Source organism: Ornithorhynchus anatinus, chromosome 4, assembly GCF_004115215.2.
Source record: "Ornithorhynchus anatinus isolate Pmale09 chromosome 4, mOrnAna1.pri.v4, whole genome shotgun sequence".
Lineage (NCBI taxonomy): Eukaryota > Metazoa > Chordata > Mammalia > Monotremata > Ornithorhynchidae > Ornithorhynchus > Ornithorhynchus anatinus.
In genome coordinates this window covers 60,676,997-60,699,883 of record NC_041731.1, presented here as the reverse complement: position 1 = coordinate 60,699,883, position 22,887 = coordinate 60,676,997, and the positions used below count along the sequence as shown (strand labels likewise).

The 22,887-nt window shown below is 49.3% G+C and overlaps 1 protein-coding gene across 5 annotated transcripts; it reads left to right on the top strand.

The window, feature by feature from the left end:
* Nucleotides 1–399: 399 nt before the first annotated feature.
* LOC100074817 (2-iminobutanoate/2-iminopropanoate deaminase) lies at nt 400–22,169 on the top strand. Of its 5 annotated transcripts, none has more exons than XM_007672289.4 (6): nt 400–588; nt 13,585–13,690; nt 15,923–15,977; nt 18,550–18,634; nt 19,738–19,793; nt 21,434–21,455. In XM_007672289.4, exons 1-5 carry the CDS (start codon nt 524–526, stop codon nt 19,748–19,750), a joined length of 324 nt encoding a protein of 107 aa, XP_007670479.1. In that variant the 5' UTR covers nt 400–523; the 3' UTR covers nt 19,751–19,793; nt 21,434–21,455. The 5 variants fall into 5 exon arrangements, with proteins under 5 accessions (XP_007670479.1, XP_003431369.1, XP_001506391.1 ...); XM_003431321.5 differs by lacking the exons at nt 18,550–18,634; nt 21,434–21,455 and adding exons at nt 18,663–18,731; nt 21,619–22,169 and having other exon boundaries at nt 402–588; XM_001506341.6 differs by lacking the exon at nt 18,550–18,634 and adding an exon at nt 18,663–18,731 and having other exon boundaries at nt 402–588; nt 21,434–22,169.
* Nucleotides 22,170–22,887: the final 718 nt, after the last annotated feature.

The following is a 22,887-nucleotide window of genomic DNA, read 5'->3' as shown; positions in this document are numbered from 1 at the left end:
GCAGGACGCATGCGCCCTAGAAGATGCCCCCCGGACTAGAGCTCCCACAATGCCGTTCGCGACCTGTCATTAGCAGCACGCATGCGCCCTGGAAGGCCCCCTCGGCTGCCCCCGGACTAGAACTCCCACAATGCCGTTCGCGACCTGCCATTAGCAGCACGCATGCGCCCTAGAAGGCCCCCTCGGCTGCCCCCGGACTACAGCTCCCATAATGCCGCGCGCGGCTGCTCGGTCCTCGGATGCCCCGGACTACAGCTCCCACAATGCCATTCGCGACCTGCCATTATCAGAACGCATGCGCCCTAGAAGGCCCCCCCCTCGGCTGCCCCCGGACTACAACCCCCATAATGCCGCGCGCGGTCACCCGTCCCTCGGGTGCCGCCCGGACTACAGCTCCCACAATGCCGCGCGCGGCAGGGTCCCAGCCACTGGCACGTTGCAGCAGACGAGGGCTGAGCGAGTTGTGCAGCTGCAAGGGGGAGCTTAGGGAGGGATTTTTATTTCCTGATTTTCTTTTCCAGGCATGTCTTCCCTGATTAAGAAAGTGATCAGCACAGCGAAAGCTCCAGGAGCAATTGGACCCTACAGGTAATCATCATCCTAATAATGTTGGTATTTGTTAAGCGCTTACTAGGTGCAGAGCACTGTTCTAAGCGCTGGGGGAGATCCAGGGTCATCAGGTTAATCCCCATTTTACAGGTGAGGGAACTGAGGCCCAGAGAAGTGAAGTGACTTGCCCACAGGCCCACAGCTGACAAGGGATTCGAACCCATGACCTCTGACTCCCAAGCCCGGGCTCTTTCCACTGAGCCGCGCTGCTTCTCGGATCCATGTGCCGCCCTTGTGCATTCATTCAGTCGTATTTATTGAGCGCTGACTCTGTGCAAAATAATAATAATGGCATTTGTGGGGCGCTTACTATGTGCCAAGCCCTGTTCTGAGCGCTGGGGGCGGTGATACGAGGTGATCAGGTTGTCCCAAGTGGGGCTCTCAGTCTTCATCCCCATTTTCCAGATGAGGTCACTGAGGCCCAGAGAAGTGAAGCGACTTGCCCACAGTCACCCAGCTGACAAGGGGCAGAGTCGGGATTGGAACCCATGACCTCCGACTCCCAAGCTTGGGCTCTTTCCACTGAGCCACACTGCTTCTTTACTACTAAACGCTGGGGAAAGTACAGTGCAACGTGGGCATTAAGTACAGTATTACTCTTCTCATTTTCATTCGTTCATTCAGTAGTATTTATTGAGCGCTTACTGGGTGCAGAGCACTGGACTAAGCGCTTGGAAAGTACAGTTGGGCAACAGAGAGAGACAATCCCTGCCCCAAAACGGGCTCACAATCTAAAAGGGGGAGACAGACAACAAAACCAAACAAGTAGGCCGGCATCAATACCATCAAAATAGATAAATGGAATCATATATATATATATACATCAATAAAATAAATGGAGTAATAAATAATATAGACAAATATAGACAAGGGCTGAGGGGAGGGGAAGGGGGAAGAACAGAGGGAGGGAGGAGGAGCAGAGGGAAAGGGAGGGCTCAGTCTGGGAAGGCAGAATGAAAGGTGGTAGAGAAAAATCAATTAATCGGGGGTATTTGTTGAGCGCTATTTCCAGGGCATTGTCCTAAGCGCTTGGGCGAGTTCAATACAATGGTATTGAAGTGGTTTGTCTGACTGGTCTCCTTTGACTTAAGTTCTTAAAAGTAGGAGTCATTTTGGGAGTGGTGGTCTTATATCAAATAAGGAAAAATAAAGGTATTCTAGGAATCTAACCATATTTCTTTTGCATTTTTGTACTAATGATTTACAGGCGGAGGGGCAGAAGAGGCCGGGTTTATACTTTGCCCCCAAGCCACCAAGGCAATAAGCTAGTGGTTTCCCTGCCCTGCCTCTCCCCCGCCTCTTAAAAGTATTTGTTAATTAATTACGGTACTTCTTAAGTGCTTATTATGTGCCAAGCACTGTTCCAAGTGCTGGGGTAGATGCAGATTAATCAGGTTGGACACAGTCCCTAGCCCAAATTTGGCTCACCGTCTCAATCCCCATGTTTTACAGATGAGGTAAGTGAGGCCCAGGTAAGTGTAGTGACGTGCCCAGGGTCACAGAGCACAGTGCTCTGCACACAGTAAGCACTTAACAAATATGATGGCATGAATGAACAGCAGACAAGTGGCAGAACTGGGATTAGAACCCATGACCCTCTCACTCCCAGGCCCGTGCTCTGTCCACTACACTGTGCTGCTTATCAGTATTAAGCGCTTACTGTGTGTTAGGCACTGTTCTAAGCGCTGGGGTGCACACAAGGTAATCAGATTGGACACAGTCCCTGTCCCACATGGGGCTCCCAGTCTCAATCCCCATTTTACAGAGGAGGAAACTGAGGCCCAGAGAAGTGAAGTGGCTTGTCCAAGGTCACATGGCAGACAAGGGGCGGAACCGGGATTAGAACCCAGCTCCTTCCGACTCCTAGGCCCGGGCTCTATCCATGAGGCCGCCCTGCTTCTCGTCTTCGTAGAGGTGAGGAAAGGTGGGGGCAGGAAGGAAAAGGGAAAAGAGGACAGCAAGTAGGCATCCCTGGAACCCGAAGTTCCAGCCGAAATACAATCCAGAGCATCGTGGACATTAAAAGGAAAAGGAACTGGAGGAAAAATGCCCCTTCTGGCAAATTTCCCTCTTTGCCAGTAGATCCCTGTTCCCTTTTTAACTGGTAGATGGGCAAAAAATAAAGCCACTGTGACCAGCCAATCATCTGTAGGGACCCTGATTTCTACAATCTACCAAACTCCAAATTTTCAAGTCTCTGTGCCTTCAGAAAACATTTAATATTCTTGGTTTAGATAACCAGTGTATCTTTCCCTGCATTTTTTTAATGCTGTTTGCTAAGCGTTTGCTAGGTGTCCTATATCGAGCGCTGGGGTAGAGACAAGCTAATAAAGTGGGGCACGGTACCCGTTGCCCATGGGGTTCCTTCAATATTCATTCATTCAATAGTATTTACTGAGCGCTTACCATGTGCAGAGCACTGAACTAAACACTTGGAATGGCCAATTTGGCAACAGAAAGAGACAGTCCCTGCCCAATGATGGGCTCACAGTCTAATCTGGGAATGAGCTTTCTTGAATTTAGGATAAAAATCATTTAAATTGTGACCCAGGAAAGATAGTCAGGAACTACTAAGGAGGGAAGGGCTATGAATTGCCCCAAACCAGAGGGTTAATGAGGATTATTTTGCCCGTCTGGACAGAAGCCAGTCCTTTAAACAAGGGCTTCAAATACTGGGCGTATAATTAGTGAGGTGGGTGAGGGAACTAGAGGCTTCCTTATGCTGAGCCCATTCATTAGTTTCATTAGCTTCATCCCAGGCGATCGACTGGAAGTATTTATTGGGTGTCTACTGAGTGCCGAGCGCTATATTGAGCACTTGGGCGAGTGCAGTATAAGTAGCGAGGAGCAGCCTAGGGTAGCGGATCAGACACGGACTGGGAGTCAGAAGGCCACGGGTTCTAATCCCCGCCCTGCCACTTGTCTGCCGTGTGACCTCGGGCAAGTCACGTCACTTCCCCGTGCGTCCGTAAAATGGGGATTGAGACCGTGAGCTCTACGTGGGACAGGGACTGTGGCCAACCGGGGAAAAATTGTCAAATAACCTATGCAAAATAACCATTTGTAAAATACCCTATGCAGATCCTGGGACCTGGAATAACTGCCCCCCTTTGACCAATAAATGAAGTATTTGAGGGGCTTATCCCATTTTCAACCCTTTTTATGTAACTATAATAATAATAACAACGTGGTATTAAGCGGTTACTATGTGCCGAGTGTTGTTCTGAGCGTTGAGGAAAGTACAAGATAATCAGCTTAGATCCGGTTCCTGTCCCGTACAGGACTCACGGTCTAGGTCGGGTCTCTCTCCCTAGCACGTCTCGCATCTCAAGATTAATTGAGAAGCAGCGTGGCTTAATGGAAAGAGCCCGGGCTTGGGAGTCAGAGGTCATGGGTTCTAATCCCGACTCCGCCACCTGTCAGCTGTGTGACTTTGGGCCAGTCACTTCACTGGGCCTCAGTTCCCTCATCAGTAAAATGGGGATGAAGACTGTGAGCCCCACTGGGGGCAACCTGATCACCCTATATCCCCTCTTCCCCCCAGCGCTTAGAACAGTGCTTCGCACATAGTAAACGCTTACAAATGCCATCGTCATCATCATCAGTTGGATCGTAATGTTTTAGATAGGAAAGTCTAGTAGAACCACTCAAGTAGAATATCTCCCCGAGATTGAAGTCGACTGCAGTTTAACTTATGACGACTGGCTTCGGAAATAGAATCGAGAGTCACAGTGATAGACGCTGTCGAAAATCCAAATGCAGGGTGAAACGTACTCAGATTAATTGGGGCTGATATTAATTTGGATGATAGTTCCTTAGTTTGGTAAGGAGCTTCTGTGTGATGGGAAGGTGAAGAGGCAACCGCTGGAGGTTTCTGAGGAAGAGGGAGGTATGGACTGAACAGTTTCTCAGAAGAATGAAGCAAGGACTGGAAGGGGAGAGATGGGAGACGGAGATGAGTGAGAAGGCTGGTGCTTTAGGCAGCATGGGAAATAAGTGTTCGGATCAGAGTCGTAGCAGTTTGGATGGAAAAGAAAAGGCAGGATTTTCCTCCTCACCTCCACCAAACTAACTCTCCAAAGCCCTACTGAGAGCTCACCTCGTCCAGGAGGCCTTCCCAGCCTGAGCTTCCCCTTTTCCCTCTGCTCCCTCTCTGCCCCCCCTTCACCTCCCCTCAGCCAAGCCCCCTTTTCCCCCCTTTTCCCTCTGCTCCTCCCCCTCTCCCTTCCCCTCAGCACTGTGCTCATTTGTAGAGATTTTTATGACCCTATTTATTTAGTTAATGAGGTGTCCATCCGCTTGATTCTATTTATCATGATGATGTTGTCTTGTTTTTGCCCGTCCATCTGCCCCGATTAGACTGTGAACCCGTCATTGGGCAGGAATGGTCTCTATCTGTTGCCGAACTGTACATTCCTAGTGCTTAGTACAGTGTTCTGCACATAGTAAGGGCTCAATAAATACGATTGAATGAGTGAAGCACATAGTAAGCACTCAGATACGATTGAATGAGTGAAGCACATAGTAAGCACTCAATAAATACCATTAAATGAGCGAATGAATATTTGGTGAAAGTAGAACTGACAGGATTTCGGGGCAGGTTGAATGTGTGGGTCGAATGAGGGAGATGCCAAGGTTATGGGCTCGTGAGATGGGGAGGATAGCGCGTGGCTCAGTGGAAAGAGCCCGGGCTTTGGAGTCAGAGGTCATGGGTTCGAATCCCGGCTCCGCCACTTGTCAGCTGTGTGACTGTGGGCAAGTCACTTTGCTTCTCTGTGCCTCAGTTACCTCATCTGTAAAATGGGGATTCAGACTTTGAGCCCCACGTGGGACAACCCGATTCCCCTGTGTCTACCCCAGCGCTTAGAACAGTGGTCTGCACGTAGTAAGCGCTTAACAGATACCAACATTATTATTATTATTATAGCAGAGCTCTCTACAGCGATGGGAAGGACAGGGTTTAGGTGGGAAGATGAGGAGCTCTGTTTCTGACATGCTAAGTTTGAAGTGTCGGTTTCTCTTTCGTCCAAATTAGACATGTCTTTAGGGCAACAGATAGAGACAGTCCCTGCCCTTTGACGGGCTTACAGTCTAATCGGGGGAGACAGGCAGACAAGAACAATGGCAATAAATAGAGTCAAGGAGAAGAACATCTCATAAAAACAATGGCAAATAAATAGAATCAGGGTGATGTACATCTCATTAAACAAAATAAACAAAATAAACAGGCTGGAAAAGCCTACCAACTTGCTCCCCTTTTCTCCTAAGAAACAAACTGTAACACTGGGATCAAACTGTAGTCGATGGGACCAGGAGAAACCAAGATTCTGTACATTCCAAGCGCTTAGTACAGTGCTCTGCACATAGTAAGCGCTCAATAAATACTATTGAATGAATGAACGAATGACTGGAAGAAATGCAAAAGTGCAGAGAAGGAGAGAGGTCAGGGCTGGGGTTGTAGAATTGGGAATCATCTGTGTAGAGATGGCAGTTGAAGCTATGGGAGCGAATGAAAACATGGGTATAATAATAATAATGATGATTATGGTATTTGTTAAGCGCTTACTATGTTACCAGGCACTGTACAAAGTGCTGGGGTGGATACAAGCAAATGGGGTTGGACACAGATCCTGTCCCACGTGGGGCTCCCAGTCTCAAACCCCATTTTACAGAGGAGGGAACTGAGGCCCAGGGAAGTGAAGCGACTTGCCCAAGGTCACACGGCAGACAAGGGGCAGAACCGAGACTAGAACCCATGACCGGCTGACTCCCCGGCCTGCACTCTCGCCACTCCGCCGCGCTGCTTCTGGATGGAGACTGGAAGAAGATCCAGAGCTGAACTCTGTTCATTCAGTAGTATTTATTGAGCGCTTACTACGTGCAGAGCACTGTACTATGCTCTTGGAATGAACAAGTCGGCAACAGATAGAGACGGTCCCTGCCGTTTGACGGGCTTACGGTCTAGTCCCCAAGTCCCAGAGGAGGAGCCCGCAGAAGAGACTGAGAAGAAACGGCCGAAGAGATAGGAGGAGAGAAAACAGCGTGGCTCAGCGGAAAGAGCCCGGGCTTGGGAGGCAGAGGTCATGAGTTCCAATCCCGGCTCCGCCACTTGTCAGCTGTGTGGCTGTGGGCAAGTCACTTCACTTCTCTGGGCCTCAGTTACCTCATCTGGAAGATGAGGATGAAGACTGTGAGACAACCTGATGATCTTGTATCTACCCCAGCGCTTAGAACAGTGCTTGGTACCTAGTAAGTGCTTAACAAGTACCATCATTATTATAAATGTTGTGGGATTGAGGGTGGGGTGAATATCAGGAGGTTAAAGGATCCAGATCCAAGGGCCAGGGCAGTGCCAAAGGGGGACCTTAGTTGGGGAGAGAGAGGCCTCTTGAAAGAGATGTGAATTTAATGAGGTTTTGAATAATAATAATAATGTTGGTATTTGTTAAGCGCTTACTATGTGCAGAGCACTGTTCTAAGCGCTGGGTAGATACAGGGTCATCAGGTCGTCCCACGTGAGGCTCACAGTTAATCCCCGTTTTACAGATGAGGGAACTGAGGCCCAGAGAAGTGAAGCGACTTGCCCCCAGTCACACAGCTGCCAAGCGGCGGAGCCGGAATTCGAACCCGTGACCTCTGACTCCCAAGCCCGGGCTCTTTCCACTGAGCCACGCTGCTTGAAGGTGGGGAGGGTGGTGGTCTGTCGTATATGAAGGGAGGGGGAGTTCCAAACCAGAGGGAGGACACGGGCAAAAAGGTAGGTAGCAAAATAGACCAGATTGAGGTAGAGTCGACCCCCGGGCCACGTCCTCCCGCGGTCCCGGAACGCCCTCCCTCCTCACCTCCGCCAAACTGATTCTCTTCCCCTCTTCAAAACCCTACTTAAAACTCACCTCCTCCGAGAGGCCTTCCCAGACTGAGCTCCTCTTCTCCCTCTACTCCCTCTGCCACCCCCCCTTCACCTCTCCGCAGCTAAACCCTCTTCTCCCCCTTTCCCTCTGCTCCTCCCCCTCTCCCTTCCCATCCCCTCGGCACTGTACTCGTCCGCTCGACTGTATATATTTCCGTTACCCTATTTATTTTGTTAATGAATTGTACATCGCCTCGATTCTATTTAGTCGCCATCGGTTTTTACGAGATGTTCTTCCCCTCGACTCCATTTATCGCCATCGTTCTCGTCCGTCCGTCTCCCCCGATTAGACCGTGAGCCCGTCAAACGGCAGGGACCGTCTCTGTCTGTTGCCGACTTGTTCATCCCAAGCGCTTAGTACAGTGCTCTGCACATAGTAAGCGCTCAATAAATACTATTGAATGAATGAATGGAGTGAGTAGGTTGGCGTTAGGGGAACAAAACGGGCCGGCTTGGGCGTAGGAAAGGGCGAGCCGATTGATGTCGACTTTAAAGATGTCGGGAAAGAGTTGCCCGAGAGGGATGGGCAAACACCGGAGGTACCCGTGTGGGGAGACGTGGGCTAAATAGTTTTTTAGAAAAATGCTCCTTGTGGGCAGAGAAACGGGTCTACCAACTCTGTTGAATTGTATCCTCCCCGGCGTTTAGTACAGTGCTCTCCTCACTTTTATGTATCTATTTATATTAATGTCCGTCTCCCCCTCTAGACTGTGAGCTCGCTGTGGGCAGGAAGGTTGGTATTTGTTAAGCGCTTACTATGTGCTGAGCACTGTTCTAAGCGCGGGGGTGATACAGGGTCATCAGGTGGTCCCTCGTGAGGCTCACAGTCTTCATCCCCATTTTACAGATGAGGGAACTGAGGCCCAGAGAAGTGAAGTACTTGCTCCCAGTCACACAGCTGACAAGTGTTATTTTATTAAGTTTTATTGCTGTTGTTCTTGTCTGTCCATCTCCCCCGATTAGACCGTAAGCCCGTCAAAGGGCAGGGACCGTCTCTATCTGTTACCGCTTTGTCCATTCCAAGCGCTTAGTCCAGTGCTCTGCACATAGTAAGCGCTCAATAGATACTATTGAATGAATGAATGAAGTGACTGAGCTGGGATTCGAACCCATGTCCTCTGACTCCCAAGCCCGGGCTCTTTCCACTGAGCCACGTGGCTTCTGTGTCTGTTTATTGTTGCATCGTGCTCTCCCAAGAGCTTTGCACGGTGCTTTGCGCACAGTAAGCGCTCAATAAATACGACTGAATGAATGAAGTGCTCGCTGAAGGTGTTGGTCAGTGAGCGCTCAACATTTCTTTTAATATGTGAGAGTTAATAGTGAATCAGTCACCCTGATGACGAGGAGAATATCTTGGCCTTTGGTCTTCTTCACTTACTAGGAGCTCATTAGGGTTTTTTGTTTTGTTTTTGTTTCTTGCTGGTACTCGTTGAGCGCTAACTACGTGCCAGGCACCGTTCGAAGCGCCGGGGTAGGTACGAGCTAATCAGGTTGGACGCAGCCACGTGGGACTCACCGTCTTCATCCCTGTTTTACAGAGGAGGCAACTGAGGCCCAGAGAAGTGTGCCCAAGATTAGAGAAGCAGCGTGGCTGAGTGGAAAGAGCCCGGGCTTAGGAGTCAGAGGTCATGGGTTCGAATCCCAACTCAGTCACTTGGCAGCTGTGTGACTGTGGGCAAGTCACTTCACTTCTCTGTGCTTCAGTTCTCTCATCTGTAAAATGGGGATGAAGCCTGTGAGCCTCACGTGGGACAACCTGATACCCCTGTATCTACCCCAGCGCTTAGAACAGTGCTCTGCACCTAGTAAGCGCTTAACAAATACCAACATTATTATTATTATGAACAAATACCAACATTATTATCACATAGAAGACGTGTGGTAGAGCCAGGATTAGAACCCACGCCCTTACCATTGCCAAGCCTGAGCTCTATCCTCTAGGCCACGCTGCTTCAGGAAAGAAGAACATTTTATTAAATTAAGATGAGCTTCATTAGAATCATTAAGCTGCAAAGCTGACAGTAAAAGAGAAGAAATCTGCCAGGGAGAAGAAATCCACTTCCTAAGGGTTGATTCTTTTTTCTTTTTATTGGTTTAGAAATCTCATCTCTCCCTGGACGTAGAACACTTAGTGTTCTTAGGCCCAAAGTGGTAGAGAGCAGTGGTGCTATTACTAATTAGCCCTGCCCCTGATTAATTCAAACACGCCTTTAAAACCTTTGGAGAGTTCTGTGTTGTTTTTAACTTGTTCTCCGGGTGAGGTCAGGCCGGTGACCTAGAGTTGAGGACGCCGCCGGGAAGAACTGAAATCCGTTGAATTTGCTTTCCTCGGGAATAGAGTTCGGGGGGTGTTGCCGGCACTTGACCAATGGGCACATTGCAGTGTGACTGAGTTTTCGGAACGACACTGTTTTTGCACGAAGCGACATGAGGTGCATCTGCAATGTCCTGACGGTCCCTAAACAATTCTGCGATTGCTGCATTCCAACTGATTCTGTGAGATTTTCAGGCAGTAAGTAGATTTTCGGTGATATTTTACTGGCTTTTAGGCAGGTAGAAACCACACCCTTAGAATAATAATAAGGATAATAATAGTAATCATGGTGTCCGTTAAGCACTTACTACGTGCCAGGCCCTGTTCTAAGCGATGGGGTGGATACGAGCAAATGGAGTTGGACAGAGTCCCGGTCCCACGTGGGGCTCACAGTCCCAATCCCCATTTCACAGATGAGGGAACTGAGGCACGGAGAAGCGAAGTGACTTGCCCAAGGTCACACAGCAGACCCGGGAATCCTATGGAATATGGTGACCACTAGTTCACCCCTTCACTAAGGGGTAGGATTCATGCAGTACTAACCCCACCCTTTTTTTTTCCTCCCCTCCACATGGCTTGAACATGTGAGACTTGTTTATTTGTGTAATTCCAACGTAATTCTTGTGACATCCCAGGTTGAGCACTTTATGTGAGATTCTCAGCAAAAATCCACTGGGATTTTTTAGATTAATGTCCGTCTCCCCCTGTAGACTGTGAGCTCGCTGTGGGCAGGAATGTGTCCGTTTATTGTTAACGTTGTGCTCTCCCAAGAGCTTAGTACGGTGCTTTGCACACAGTAAGCGCTCAATAAATAGGACCGAATGTGAATCGTCACGCACCAAAAAGGAACGGGGAGGAAATAAAGATTAAGAATTTTTAAAGAATACAGGGTTTAGGTCTGTTACAATGCAGTGCACACGGCATGTTCTCAAAAAATGCTAGCTGATGATGACGACGGCACTGAACCTGAGAAGTTTATAGATTAACACAATTAAAGAGTTATCTATTTCGGGGCCAAAGTGAATCAGCTGATGTGATTTAGGAACTCTGAACCGAGCGGGTTCGAATCTTGTCGATCCCGCTGCTTCTTCAGCGTCAAGTGGGATTTCCCACTCACGCTGGCAGCGAAGGACAGTAGCACGCGTTGCCCCTCGGAGTATCGCAGAAGTGTTTGAGCGCAGCCTCTCTCCGAAAAGGCGCCTGCCTCCACCTCCCTCGTACGTCCTCGGAACTGTAGCCCGGCTGGAGAAATCCAATGTAACTGGAACGTGGGAAGAGGAATGAGAGTGTCAAGAACTGGGAATGGAGCTCAATATGTGACTCCAGACTGTAAGCTTGTTGTGGGCAAGGAACATGCCTACGAACTCTGTTGTATTATACTCACCCAAGTGCTTAGAACGGTGCTCTGCACCCAGAGAGGCAGCGTGGCTCAGTGGAAAGAGCCCGGGCTTTGGAGTCCGAGGTCATGAGTTCAAATCCCGGCTCGGCCACTTGCCAGCTGTGTGACTGTGGGCAAGTCGCTTCACTTCTCTGGGCCTCAGTTACCTCATCTGGAAAATGGGGATGAAGTCTGTGAGCCCCACGTGGGACAACCTGATTCCCCTGTGTCTACCCCAGCGCTTAGAACAGTGCTCTGCACATAGTAAGCGCTTAAATACCATCATTATTATTATTATTATTATTTTTAAGCGCTCAATAAATACCCTCGATGATGATGATATCGCTACTTGGATGTTCTCCCGTCACATCAAGTTTCTCGTGTCCAAAACAGAGCTCCGTATCTTCCCACCCAAACCCTGTCCACCCGCTGACTTTCCCATCACTGTAGACGGCACCACCGTCCTTCCTGTCTCAAAAGCCCATAACCTTGGTCTTACCCCTGAGTCCTCTTTCTCATCAATCCATCACTAAATCCTGTCGGTCCCACCTTCACAACATGGCTAAAATCCGCCCTTCCTTCTCCATCCAGAGTTAATGCAGTCCCTCATCCTCTCCCGCCTGGATTACTGCATCAGCCTCCTCGCTGACCTCCCGGCCTCCCGTCTCTCCCCACTCCAGTGCACACTTCATTCTGCTGCCCAGGTCATTTTTCTACAAAAACGTTCAGGACACGTCACCCTGCTCTTCAGAAAACTCCAGTGGTTGCCCATCCACCTCCGCATCAAACAAAAACTCCTCACCGTTGGCTTTAAAACACTCCATCACCTTGCCCCCTGCTACCTCACCTCGCTTCTCTCCTTCTACAACCGAGCCTAGGCACTCGGCTCCTGTAATGCTAACCTTCTCACCGTGCCTCGCTCTTGCCTGTCTCGCCGCCGACCCCTGGCCCACGTCCTGCCTCTGGCCTGGAACGCCCTCCCTCCTCAATTCCGACAGACAATTACTGTCTCCCCGACCCCCGCTTCAAAGCCTTATCGAAGGCCCATCTCCTCCAAGAGGCCTTCCCAGACTAAGCCCCACTTTTCCTCCTCTCCCACTCCCTTCTGCATCGCCCTGACTTGTTCCCTTTGCTTTTCCTCTCTCCCAGCCCCACAGCACTTAGGTACCTATCTGTCATTTTATTTATTTGTATTCATGTCTGCCTCTGCCCCGCTAAACTGAAAGCTCATCGTGGGCAGGGAATGTGTCTGTTTATTGTGGTTCCGTACACTCCCAAGCGTTTAGTACGGTGCTCTTTACACATTAAGCACTCAATAAATGAGATTGAATGAATGTTAACGCCCATAGATGATAATAATGTGGGTATTTAAGCGTATTATTACTATGTGCAGAGCACCGTTCTAAGCGCCGAGGTAGATACAGGGTCATCAGGTTGTCCCCCGTGAGGCCCACAGTCTTAATCCCCATTTTACAGATGAGGTCACTGAGGCACAGAGAAGTTAATGATAATGCCGGTATTTGTTAAGCGCTTACTACGTGCAGAGCACTGTTCTAAGCGCTCAGGTTGTCCCACGTGAGGCTCACAGTCTTAATCCCCATTTTACAGATGAGGTCACTGAGGCCCAGAGAAGTGAAGTGACTTGCCCACAGTCACACAGCTGGCAAGTGGCAGAGTCGGGATTCGAACCCATGACCTCTGACTCCCAAGAGACTAAGGGCATGAGAAGAGTTTCATATTAGTAGAAAATTAGGCTGATTTTAAACTTCATACAGTCTCAACTCTTGAATACTGTGACTGTGTCCCACCCGATTATCTTATATCCACCCTAGCACTGAGAACAGTGCCTGGCACATAGTTAAGGCTCATCGCGAACCATCGAAACAATAAAAAGGTAATCCGGTTGGACACAATCCATGACCCACGTGAAGCTCACAGTCCTAATCCCCGTTTTAGAGATGCGGTAACTGAAGCACAGAGAAGTTAAGTGACTTACCCAAGGCCATCCAGCAGACGAGTGTCGGAGGCATGATTAGACCCCAGGTCCTCACCTAGGCCTGTGCTCTTTCCACTACGCCGGACTGTTTTTACTCGATAAAGAAGTTGAATTAAGGAGTTATTAAGGAAAGTCCATTGCTCCAAGAATTTAGAGAAAGAGAACCTTCCCTTAATCAGAAGTTCACTAAGCGGTTATTTCCTTTATTTTCCAATCAGCTGCTTCAACCAGTTGGGAATACGGTGGCATTCAACAGATTAGGTTGACCACCCAATGGGTGGTCCTCGGTGTGGGGAAAAAAAAGAGTCTGTTCTTGGTGGACACCCAGCAAATGATTATATGTGTAATCTTGGGGATTGGATTTCTCTGGATTTCAGTCAAGCCGTCCTGGTAGACAAGACCATGTACATCTCCGGACAGATAGGCATGGACCCGGCGAACGGACAACTGGTACCCGGAGGGGTGGTGGAAGAAGCTAAGCAGGTAAAACCCTTTCCAAACCCAATTGGAATTTTCCCCGTTCCGGTGCCTTTTATTCCCAAATAGGATTCCCAGAGTCTGTTCCCCCCGAGGTAGAGACCAGTGTGAACTGGGATGTCTCCTCCGCCCTTGACGAGGTGGACCACAGACAGCAAAGTACCGGTGAAATGTGTGCAGCTGATGTAACGTACACCCATCAATTAATCAATGTTGGTATTTGTTAAGCGCTTACTATGTGCAGAGCACTGTTCTAAGCGCTGGGGGAGATACGGGGTCATCAGGTTGTCCCACGTGAGGCTCAAAGTCTTAATCCCCATTTTACAGACGAGGTAACGGAGGCCCGGAGAAGTTAAGCGACTTGCCCACGGTCACACAGCTGACAAGTGGTAGGACCGGGTTTCGAACCCATGACCTGTGCCTGCCAAACCCGTGCTCTTTCCACTGAGCCACGCTGCTTCTCCAACTTTGCCACAGTTGACTGATCGCAATCAATCAGTCATATTTATTGAGCACTCACGGTGTGCAGACAGCCGTACCGAGTGCTTGGAAGAGTATAAAAGAGTGGGTAGACCTGTTCCCTGCCCACAACGAGCTTTTAATCTGGACACGGACATTCATGTAATTAAATAAATTTCAGATAGGTACATGAGTGCTGTGGGGCTGGGCGGGGAGGGGAATGAATGAAAGGAGCAAGTCAGGGTGACGCAGAAGGGAGTGGGGGAAAAGGAAATGAGGGTGCAGTCAGGGAAGGCCTCTTGGAGGAGATGGGCCTTCGCTAATGTTCATCCCCTCGATTCTATTTATTGCTGTTGTTCTCGTCTGTCCGTCTCCCCCGATTAGACTTAAGCCCGTCTAAGGGCAGGGACTGTCTCTGTCTGTTACCGATTTGTCCATTCCAGGCGCTTAGTGCAGTGCTCTGCACATAGTAAGCGCTCAATAAATACTATTGAGTGAGTGATCAGGCTTTGAAGGTGGGGAGAGTCATCGTCCGTTGGCTATGAGGGGGGGCGGGTGTCCCAGGCCAGAGGCAGGACGTGGGCAAGAGGTTGGTGGCAAGGTAGATGAGATCGGGGCACACTGTACAGCCCGCACTGTCGTAGGAAAGCAGCGAGGTGAGCTAGGAAGGGGCAAGGTGATTGGAGTGCTTTAAAACCTATGACAGGTAAATGGGAAAATTATCTTCCTTCAATCAAGCAGATAAATTGGGGAAGTTAGATCAGAGGAGGGTTTGAATGGCGATGTCGCTTGGCAGAGCCTTCAAGGAAGCAGAGTGACATTGTGGCTAGAGCCCGGGCCTGAGAGTCAGAAGGTCATGGGTTCTAATCCCGGCTCCACCCCTTGTCTGCTGGGTGAACCCGGGCAAGCGACTTCACTTCTCTGGGCTTCGGTTCCCTCATCTGTAGAAGGGGGGTTGAGACTGTGAGCCCCACGTGGGACACGGTGCATGTCCAACCCGATTTGCCTGTATCCACCCCGGCGCTTAGTACAGTGCCCGGCACGAAATAAGTGCTTAACGAATACCGTAATAATTCTCATCATATCAGGAATGTGAGGGAGAGTCAGCAAATTGGTCTCGATGGAGTATAGAGAGCAGCAGGGTAATAAGAAAAATAGTAATAGTGGTGTTTGTTAAGCGCTTACCGTGTGCCTGGCACTGTTCTCAGGTTGGACGCAGTCCCTGTCCCACGTGGGGCTCACAGTCTCAATCCCCATTCTACAGATGAGGGAACTGAGGCCCAGAGAAGTGAAGTGACTTCCCCGAGGTCACACAGCACACCCGGGAACCCTGGGTCTCGCCACCGACCCCTTTCCCACATCCTCCCCGTAGCCTGGAACTTCCTCCCCCTCCGCATGTGCCAGACCTCCACTCTCTCCACCTTCAAAGCGCGGTTAAGCGCTCGTCTTCTCCACGAAGCCTTCCCTGATTAGCCCTCTCTTCCCCGGCTCGCTCACCCTTCTGCGTCATCTCTACACCCGGATCTGTGACCTTTGGACGTTGTACTTTCACCCCACCCCTAACCCCACGGCACTTAGGTACGTATCTTTAAATTATTTCTTATAAATTATTTATTCATATTAATGTCTGCCTATCAGCCCATTATGGGCCGGGAACGTGTCCGCTACTTCAGTGGTACGGTACGCTAGCGAGCGCCTAGAACAGTGCACTGCTCTTAGAAAGCGCTCAGTAAATACCACTGATTGATCAGTGTCTTGCCTTTTTATTTTGTACCGCAGGCTCTTAGCAATATGGGAGAAATTCTGAAAGCTGCAGACTGTGACTTCAGCAACGGTGAGTTAATCGACTGCTTTTCTGTACGCCTGTTGGAAAGTTGTAATTTTGGAGAAGGCTAGCCGTTCTAGGGACTTTGAAAATGGGAGATATTTAAAATCCAGTTCAGTGCTCTGCACGCTGTAGGCACTCCAGAAATATCGACTGATGTGTATACACCCGAGTGTGAACTTACAAGGATGTAACATTTCCCGACAAAGTGCGTAGAGAGGATGATGTTTCCACTGAAAAACCGCTTTCTTTGTATTCAGAATTGGGCTAGGGTACCGTGGTATGGCATGCTTTCAAGCACCCTGGGGCTTTTTTCTTTCCATCCTTTATTACAGATTTTTCAGGGATTCACTACTTTGGGAGTAGTTCCCAAGTATTATGGGGGCTATCGATAATCAATCGGTGGTATTTATCGAGTGCTTACCGTGTGCAGAGCACTCTACTGTGCGCTTAGGGAGAGTAATAACAGTAACCATAGTTGTGGTTTTTGTTAAGTGCTTAGTACGTGCCAGGCACCGTGCTAAGCAGTGGGGTGGATACAAGCAAATGGAGTTGGGCGCACGGTCTCCATCCCCGTTTTACCGATGAGAGGACTGAGACACAGAGATGTGAAGCGATTTGCCCAAGGCCACGCGGCGGACAGGTGGCGGAGCCGGGATTAGAACCCATGACCTTCTGCCTCCCGGGCCCGTGCTCCGTCCACCGCACTGGGTTGGGCAGACGCATTCCCTGCCTACTACGAACTTACAGCAGTGACAGGGACTGCCGACATTCCCACCTCTGCCGAGCTCCTTTTTCGTGGGCCTTCCCAAGGAAGTGAGAATGCAAGAGGGCCCGGCAAATAGTATGGAGTATTCATACAATAGTATTTATTGAGCGCTTACTCTGTGCAGAGCACTGTACTAAGCGCTTGGAATGGACAGTGCGGCAACAAATTGGAGTAGTAGGCGGGGAGTGGAGGAGGGAAACCGACCGGGGCCTTGGGCTCCTCTGGACCGTCCAAAGAGCCGGCAAGAAGCAGCTCCACGCTCCTCAAGCCAGGACTTAAGGGAGTTGAAAAGCGTGGCGGCATTCATTCATTCATTTGATTATTGAGCGCTTACTGTGTGCAGAGCACTGTACTAAGCCCTTGGGAGAGTATAGAGCAACAACAAACGGACGCATTCCCTGTCCACAGCGAGCTCACGGTCTAGAGGGAGAGACAGTAATATGAATAAATCAGATACGTACATAAGCGCCGTGGGGATGGGAGGGAGGATGGATAATAGTAATAGTAGTAATAATGTCGATATTTGTTAAGCGCTTACTGTGTGCAGAGCACTGTTCTAAGTGCTGGGGGAGTCACAGGGTCATCAGGTTGTCCCTCGTGAGGCTCACAGTCTTCATCCCCATTTGACAGATGAGGGAACTGAGGCCCAGAGAAGTGAAGTCCGTTGCCCCACTCCAAGCGCTTAGTACAGAGCTCTGCACATAGTAAGCGCTCAATAAATGCTATTGCATGAATGAATGAAGTGACTTGCCCACAGTCACACAGCTGCCAAGTGGCGGAGCCGGGATTCGAACCCACGACCTCTGACTCCCAAGCCCGGGCTCTTTCCACTGAGCCACGCCGCTTCTCAAAAAAGCAGTTACTGTGTGCAAAGCACTCTCCTAAGCACTGGGGGCGGGGGGGATACGGGATGATCAGACTGTCCCACGTGGGGCTCGCAGTTTAAATCCCCATTTTCCAGCTGAGGGAACTGAGGCCCAGGGAAGCGAAGTGACTTGCCCACAGTCACCCAGCTGGCAAGCGGCGGAGCCGGGATTAGAACCCGTGACCTCTGACTCCCAAGCCCGGGCTCTTGCCACCGAGCCACGCTGCTTCTCTGTGAAGGCGGCAGGCAGGATGACGCAGAAGGGGGTGGGAGTGGGGGGTGGGGGGTTCAGTCAGGGAAGGCTTCTTGGAGGAGAGGGGTCTTCAGTAAGGCCTTGAAGAGGCGGAGAACAATGATCCGTCTGACATGAGGAGGGAGGCCGTTCCAGGCCAGGGGCGGGACGTGGGCGACGGGTCGGCGGAGCGAGATCGCCGAGATGGATGTCGTCAGCGGAGCTCGTCCTCTAGACTCTAAGCTCACGGCGGGCAAGGAATGTGTCTGTTATATTGTTGTATTATACTCTCCCGAGCCGTTAGTGCAGTGCTCTGCGCACGGGAAGCGCTCGATAAGCACGAATGAATGAAATGAGTAATAATAATAATAATAATGTCGGTATTGGTTAAGCGCTTCCTATGTGCAGAGCACTATTCTAAGCTCTGGGGTGGATGCGGGGTCATCGGGTTGTCCCATGTGAGGCTCCCAGTCTTCATCCCCATTTTACAGATGAGGGAACTGAGGCCCCGAGAAGTGAAGTGACTTGCCCACAGTCACGCAGCTGACAAGCGGCAGAGCCGGGATTGGAACCCACGGCCTCTGACTCCCAAGCCCGGGCTCTTGCCACTGAGCCACGCTGCTTCTCTGGTAGAGTGCTCTGCACACAGTAAGCGCTCCATACGTATGATCGATGCGGGGAGGAGCTGTGAGGGTACAACCTCTCCTTTTTATAGGCAGAGAAGTGATTCTTGCTCTTTCACACGCCGCGGAATTTCACTCCCGTTTCCAAAAGTGGATCGGACCACACATCCAGGCCCGGTAATAACCTCTTTTTTATGTCTTCCAGTGGTAAAGACGACAGTTTTACTGGCAGATATAAATGACTTCAATGCAGTAAATGAAATATATAAGCAGTGTAAGTCAACTTTTGGTTACATTAAGTCATTCAGAATTCTGTCATTTTCTCATAAAGGGATAATAAGTACAGGTTGGGAATGCATATGACCGATCTGTCTCCGCCCTTCTTCTTTTTCCCTTCTTTACAGCCCCAGAAAGAAATAATTCCTTTTTGCACCTTTATTATTATTATTCATTATTTCCATTATCGCAGCAGCAGATCTTTTAGAGAGAAAACGTCTTCTGACCCGGTCTCCTTTTGTTCGTTTTGATCCCTCCCCGTCAAGTTGCATCGTCTGCCATCCTTCCCGTCGTGGAATCTGTCGAATAACAATTCTACAACTGACCGGTCCACACGCGTCCCGAGTTCGTAGGCTACAGTTATGACCCCGTGCAGCTTTCTTCCACCCAGATTGAAGCGCTTGCCACGTGCCGGGCACTGTACTAAGCGCTGAGGTGGATCCAAGCTAATGGAGTGGCACACGGTCCACGTCCCACACGGGGCTCACGGTCTTAATCCCCGTTTTACAAATGAGGCAACTGAGGCACAGGGGCGTTACGTGACTCGCCCAAGGTCGCTTAGGCAGTTGGCAGAGCCGGGATTAGAACCCGGGTCCTCGTGCCTCCCGGGCCCCGGGCCCTATCACGCTGCTTCTCGACGCCCACGATACGGGCAGTGGATTGAAATGGAATGAAAAAATAAGCTTCATTTCAGATTTACAAGGAAAGCGGTAATAACGAAAGAACACACGACTGCAGGAAGTATCTTGCACAACAGATATTTATGGGCCTGAAAACGACGATATTTACATGAGACTCATCCAGTTTACTGAATAGGACGGACGCTACTTTTTCACGCTTCACGTTTAACGGGGGGGCGGGGCGTGTCGGTTGTAGTCTCCCGGGGGCTTAGTACAATGCGCTGCACGCAGAAAGCACTGAATAAATATCGTCGAATGAATGAGTGAACAGCAATACAGTTGTGACTCCGACCCGTCTTCTGACGTGAAACTTTTAAAATCTAGATTTCAAGAGTAGTTTCCCGGCGAGAGCTGCATATCAGGTGGCTGCTTTGCCTAAAGTAAGTACCACTTGCCGTCTGCCAGAAATCACGAAAAATGGTAACTCCCTCCAGCTAATTTTTTGTTTATGACTTAATCCGGAGACGCTTCTTACCCCATGTTTTTAATGACTATTTTGTTTTCCATTGAGAAGAGGTTTCCCTGGTTCTTTTGGACACTTCTTCCAGCGCTTCCCATAGTAGGAGGAGCTATTTTTATCCTGCCATTAATAGGGAGGGTAATTCCTGTGGGGGGCGAAGGGGGCAAAGACCAGAGATTTTTTTTTCCTCAAGCGACCGACTCTTCTGTAAGCAGCGTGGCTCAGTGGAAAGAACCTGGGCTTGGGAGTCAGAGGTCGTGGGTTCGAATCCCCGATCCGCCACTTGTCAGCTGTGTGAATGTGGGCAAGTCACTTCACTTCTCTGGGCCTCAGTTCCCTCATCTGGAAAATGGGGATTGACCGTGAGCCTCACGTGGGACAACCTGACGACCCTGTATCTCCCCCAGCGCTTAGAACAGTGCTCGGCACATAGTAAGTGCTTAACAAATACCAACATTATTATTATTATTATTATTATTGTTATCTCTGGCTGATTACCCTGTATCTACCCCAGCGCTTAGAACAGTGCTCTGCACATAGTAAGCACTTAAATACCAACGTTGTTATTATTATCATCTCTGGCTGATGACCCTGTATCTACCCCAGCACTTAGAACAGTGCCCTGCACATTGTAAGCACTTAACAAATGCCAACATTATTATTGTTATTATTATTATTTTTATCTCTGGCTGGCTTTCGACAAATGTACATGACAAAATGGAATCCGTTTTCGTTTTCCGACAATTCCCACAGTTTCCTACAATCTCTGAATTATCTCTTCCTTCTCACCACATCTCCTTCGAGTCTCTAATCATTTTTCACCCTGGGTTCCCCACCCCACCCCAGTTCTCGGTCCCTCCGTCCATCTTTCGGTATCAGAAACCGTTCGTTGTTTCCATTCCATTTTCTTTCCCTTACAAAGCTATAGCTGCTGCTAATTGCGAGGTGTATTAAGCACTCGTTGCCAAGTACTGTACTAAGTGCTTAGGGTAGATATTCAGTAGTATTTACTGAGCGCTTACTATGTGCAGAGCACTGTACTAAGCGCTTGGAATGAACAAATGGGTAACAGATAGAGACGGTCCCTGCCCTTTGACGGGCGCACGGTCTAATCGGGGAGCCGGACAGACAAGGACGATAGCAATAAATAGAATCAAGGGGGTGGACATCTCATTAAAACAATAGCAGATAGATAGATATGAGATAATCGGATCAGTCCGTGTCCCTTGTAGGGTATCTTACCCCCATTTTACAAAGGAAGGAATTGAGGGCAAGTGACTTACCTAAGGTCACGAAACAGGCAAGCGATAGAGCTGGGGATAGACCCCAGGTCTCTTGACTTCCAAACCCGTGCTCTTTCCACTCCGCCACACTCCCTAGGGTGCTTTATTTGAAGTTAGACATAAAATCCTACATCAGAAGGACATTTGCTTTCTAAGAGCTGCGTTACAAAACTGAAATCACTGGAATGGGGAAGCATTGCATTCCATTTGGGGTTGAGAGCTGGGAACGTTCGTTTTTACGGAATCATTCATAGCCTGTTTCGTCGTTTCCCCACAGGGAGGCCGTGTCGAGATCGAAGCGATAGCCGTCACCAAAGCTAGACTTTAAGCCGCGTCTTTGTCTGTGTTGCCAGTTATAGTTGGTTCAGGATCACTGTAGTTAGGAAAAAAAAGTACTCTAATTGGGGCAGTTGATTGGGGGGGGGGAGTTTAAACCTTAATAAAATGCTATTTTCTTGACAGATAGGCTTCGAACGTACAGTGAGTGGAAAATTTGTCGAAACCATTGCCTGAAGAGTTTGCGATACGCACGGACGCGGTACTTCAAAGTCAAAACTAGGTTATTTAAAGTACCCGTCACCCTTTACTGTGCCAAATGAACCGAGGCAGAGAAGCGAGGGATATGGGAAGAATGCGTTTTCCCAGGAATTCTGCACTCCCGGCAAGCTCTCGGATGGAAAAGATAACACATAAGGAGTTACCTCCACTTAATTTAGTGACTTGGACAGTATTCGATGGGAAATCAACAAGCTGGATATCAGTTTCGAGAAGTCCAGCAAGAAATTCATATTAACCTGTTAACCGGTTTCAACGTATTCAGAAGTTTTCTAAATTACATGAAAAACTAGTAGCTTCCTTTTGGAGGGTTCTCCCCCTCTGGTAGACTAACCTCTAGAATTCCGTTTTGAAATGTAGTGTTTTCAATTAAAAAAAAAAACAACACACTGATGAAAACCTGTGGGTTTTAAAAAATGTTTTTCTAATGGAAATAAAAATAAGCACATTCAAACTTGGGTTGGTGTGTGGTTCATTTACAGATGACTGAATCTTTCATAATAAGGTGACAGTTGGACTTGAGCAACACCGCGGGGCTCAGCGGAAGGAGGCCGGGCTTAGGACTCAGAGGTCGTGGGTTCTAATCCCGGCTCCGCCACCTATCAGCTGTGTGAATTTAGGCAAGTCACTTCACGTCTCTGGGCCTCAGTGACCTCATCTGGAAAATGGGGATGAAGACTGTGAGCCCCACGTGGGACAACCCGATCACCTCGTATCGACCCCAGTGCTTAGAACAGTGCTTTGCGCCCAGTAAAGCGCTTAACAAATGCCATGATGATTATTATCCGAAGCATTTAAGTACCAGTCGTTCTTTTGTATGTCTCCTGCTCAAAGATACGTAGATCCAGGTCGCTGCCAGATAGGGTGTATCATCTCTGACAAGTCATTCATTCGTTCAGTCGTATTTATTGAGCGCTTACTGGGCGCAGAGCGCTGTACTAAGCGCTTGGAACGTACAATTTGGCGACAGATAGAGACGTTCCCTGCCCGAAGACGGGCTCATGCTGAATCGAGGTTTGAACTACGGTCTTGGAGCAGCCTGTGGTCTCAGTGGAAAGAGCCCGGGCTTCGGAGTCAGAGGTCATGGGTTCAAATCCCGGCTCGGCCACTTGCCAGCTGTGTGACTGTGGGCAAGTCGCTTCACTTCTCTGTGCCTCAGTTACCTCATCTGTAAAA

Excerpts from the sequence above, each read along its gene's own strand:
- LOC100074817 (XM_003431321.5), top strand. The coding sequence starts at position 524 with ATGTCTTCCCTGATTAAGAAAGTGATCAGCACAGCGAAAGCTCCAGGA. Across the intron at positions 589-13,584 it reads GGAGCAATTGGACCCTACAG|TCAAGCCGTCCTGGTAGACA; the intron begins GTAATCATCATC and ends TCTGGATTTCAG. Across the intron at positions 13,691-15,922 it reads TGGTGGAAGAAGCTAAGCAG|GCTCTTAGCAATATGGGAGA; the intron begins GTAAAACCCTTT and ends TTTGTACCGCAG.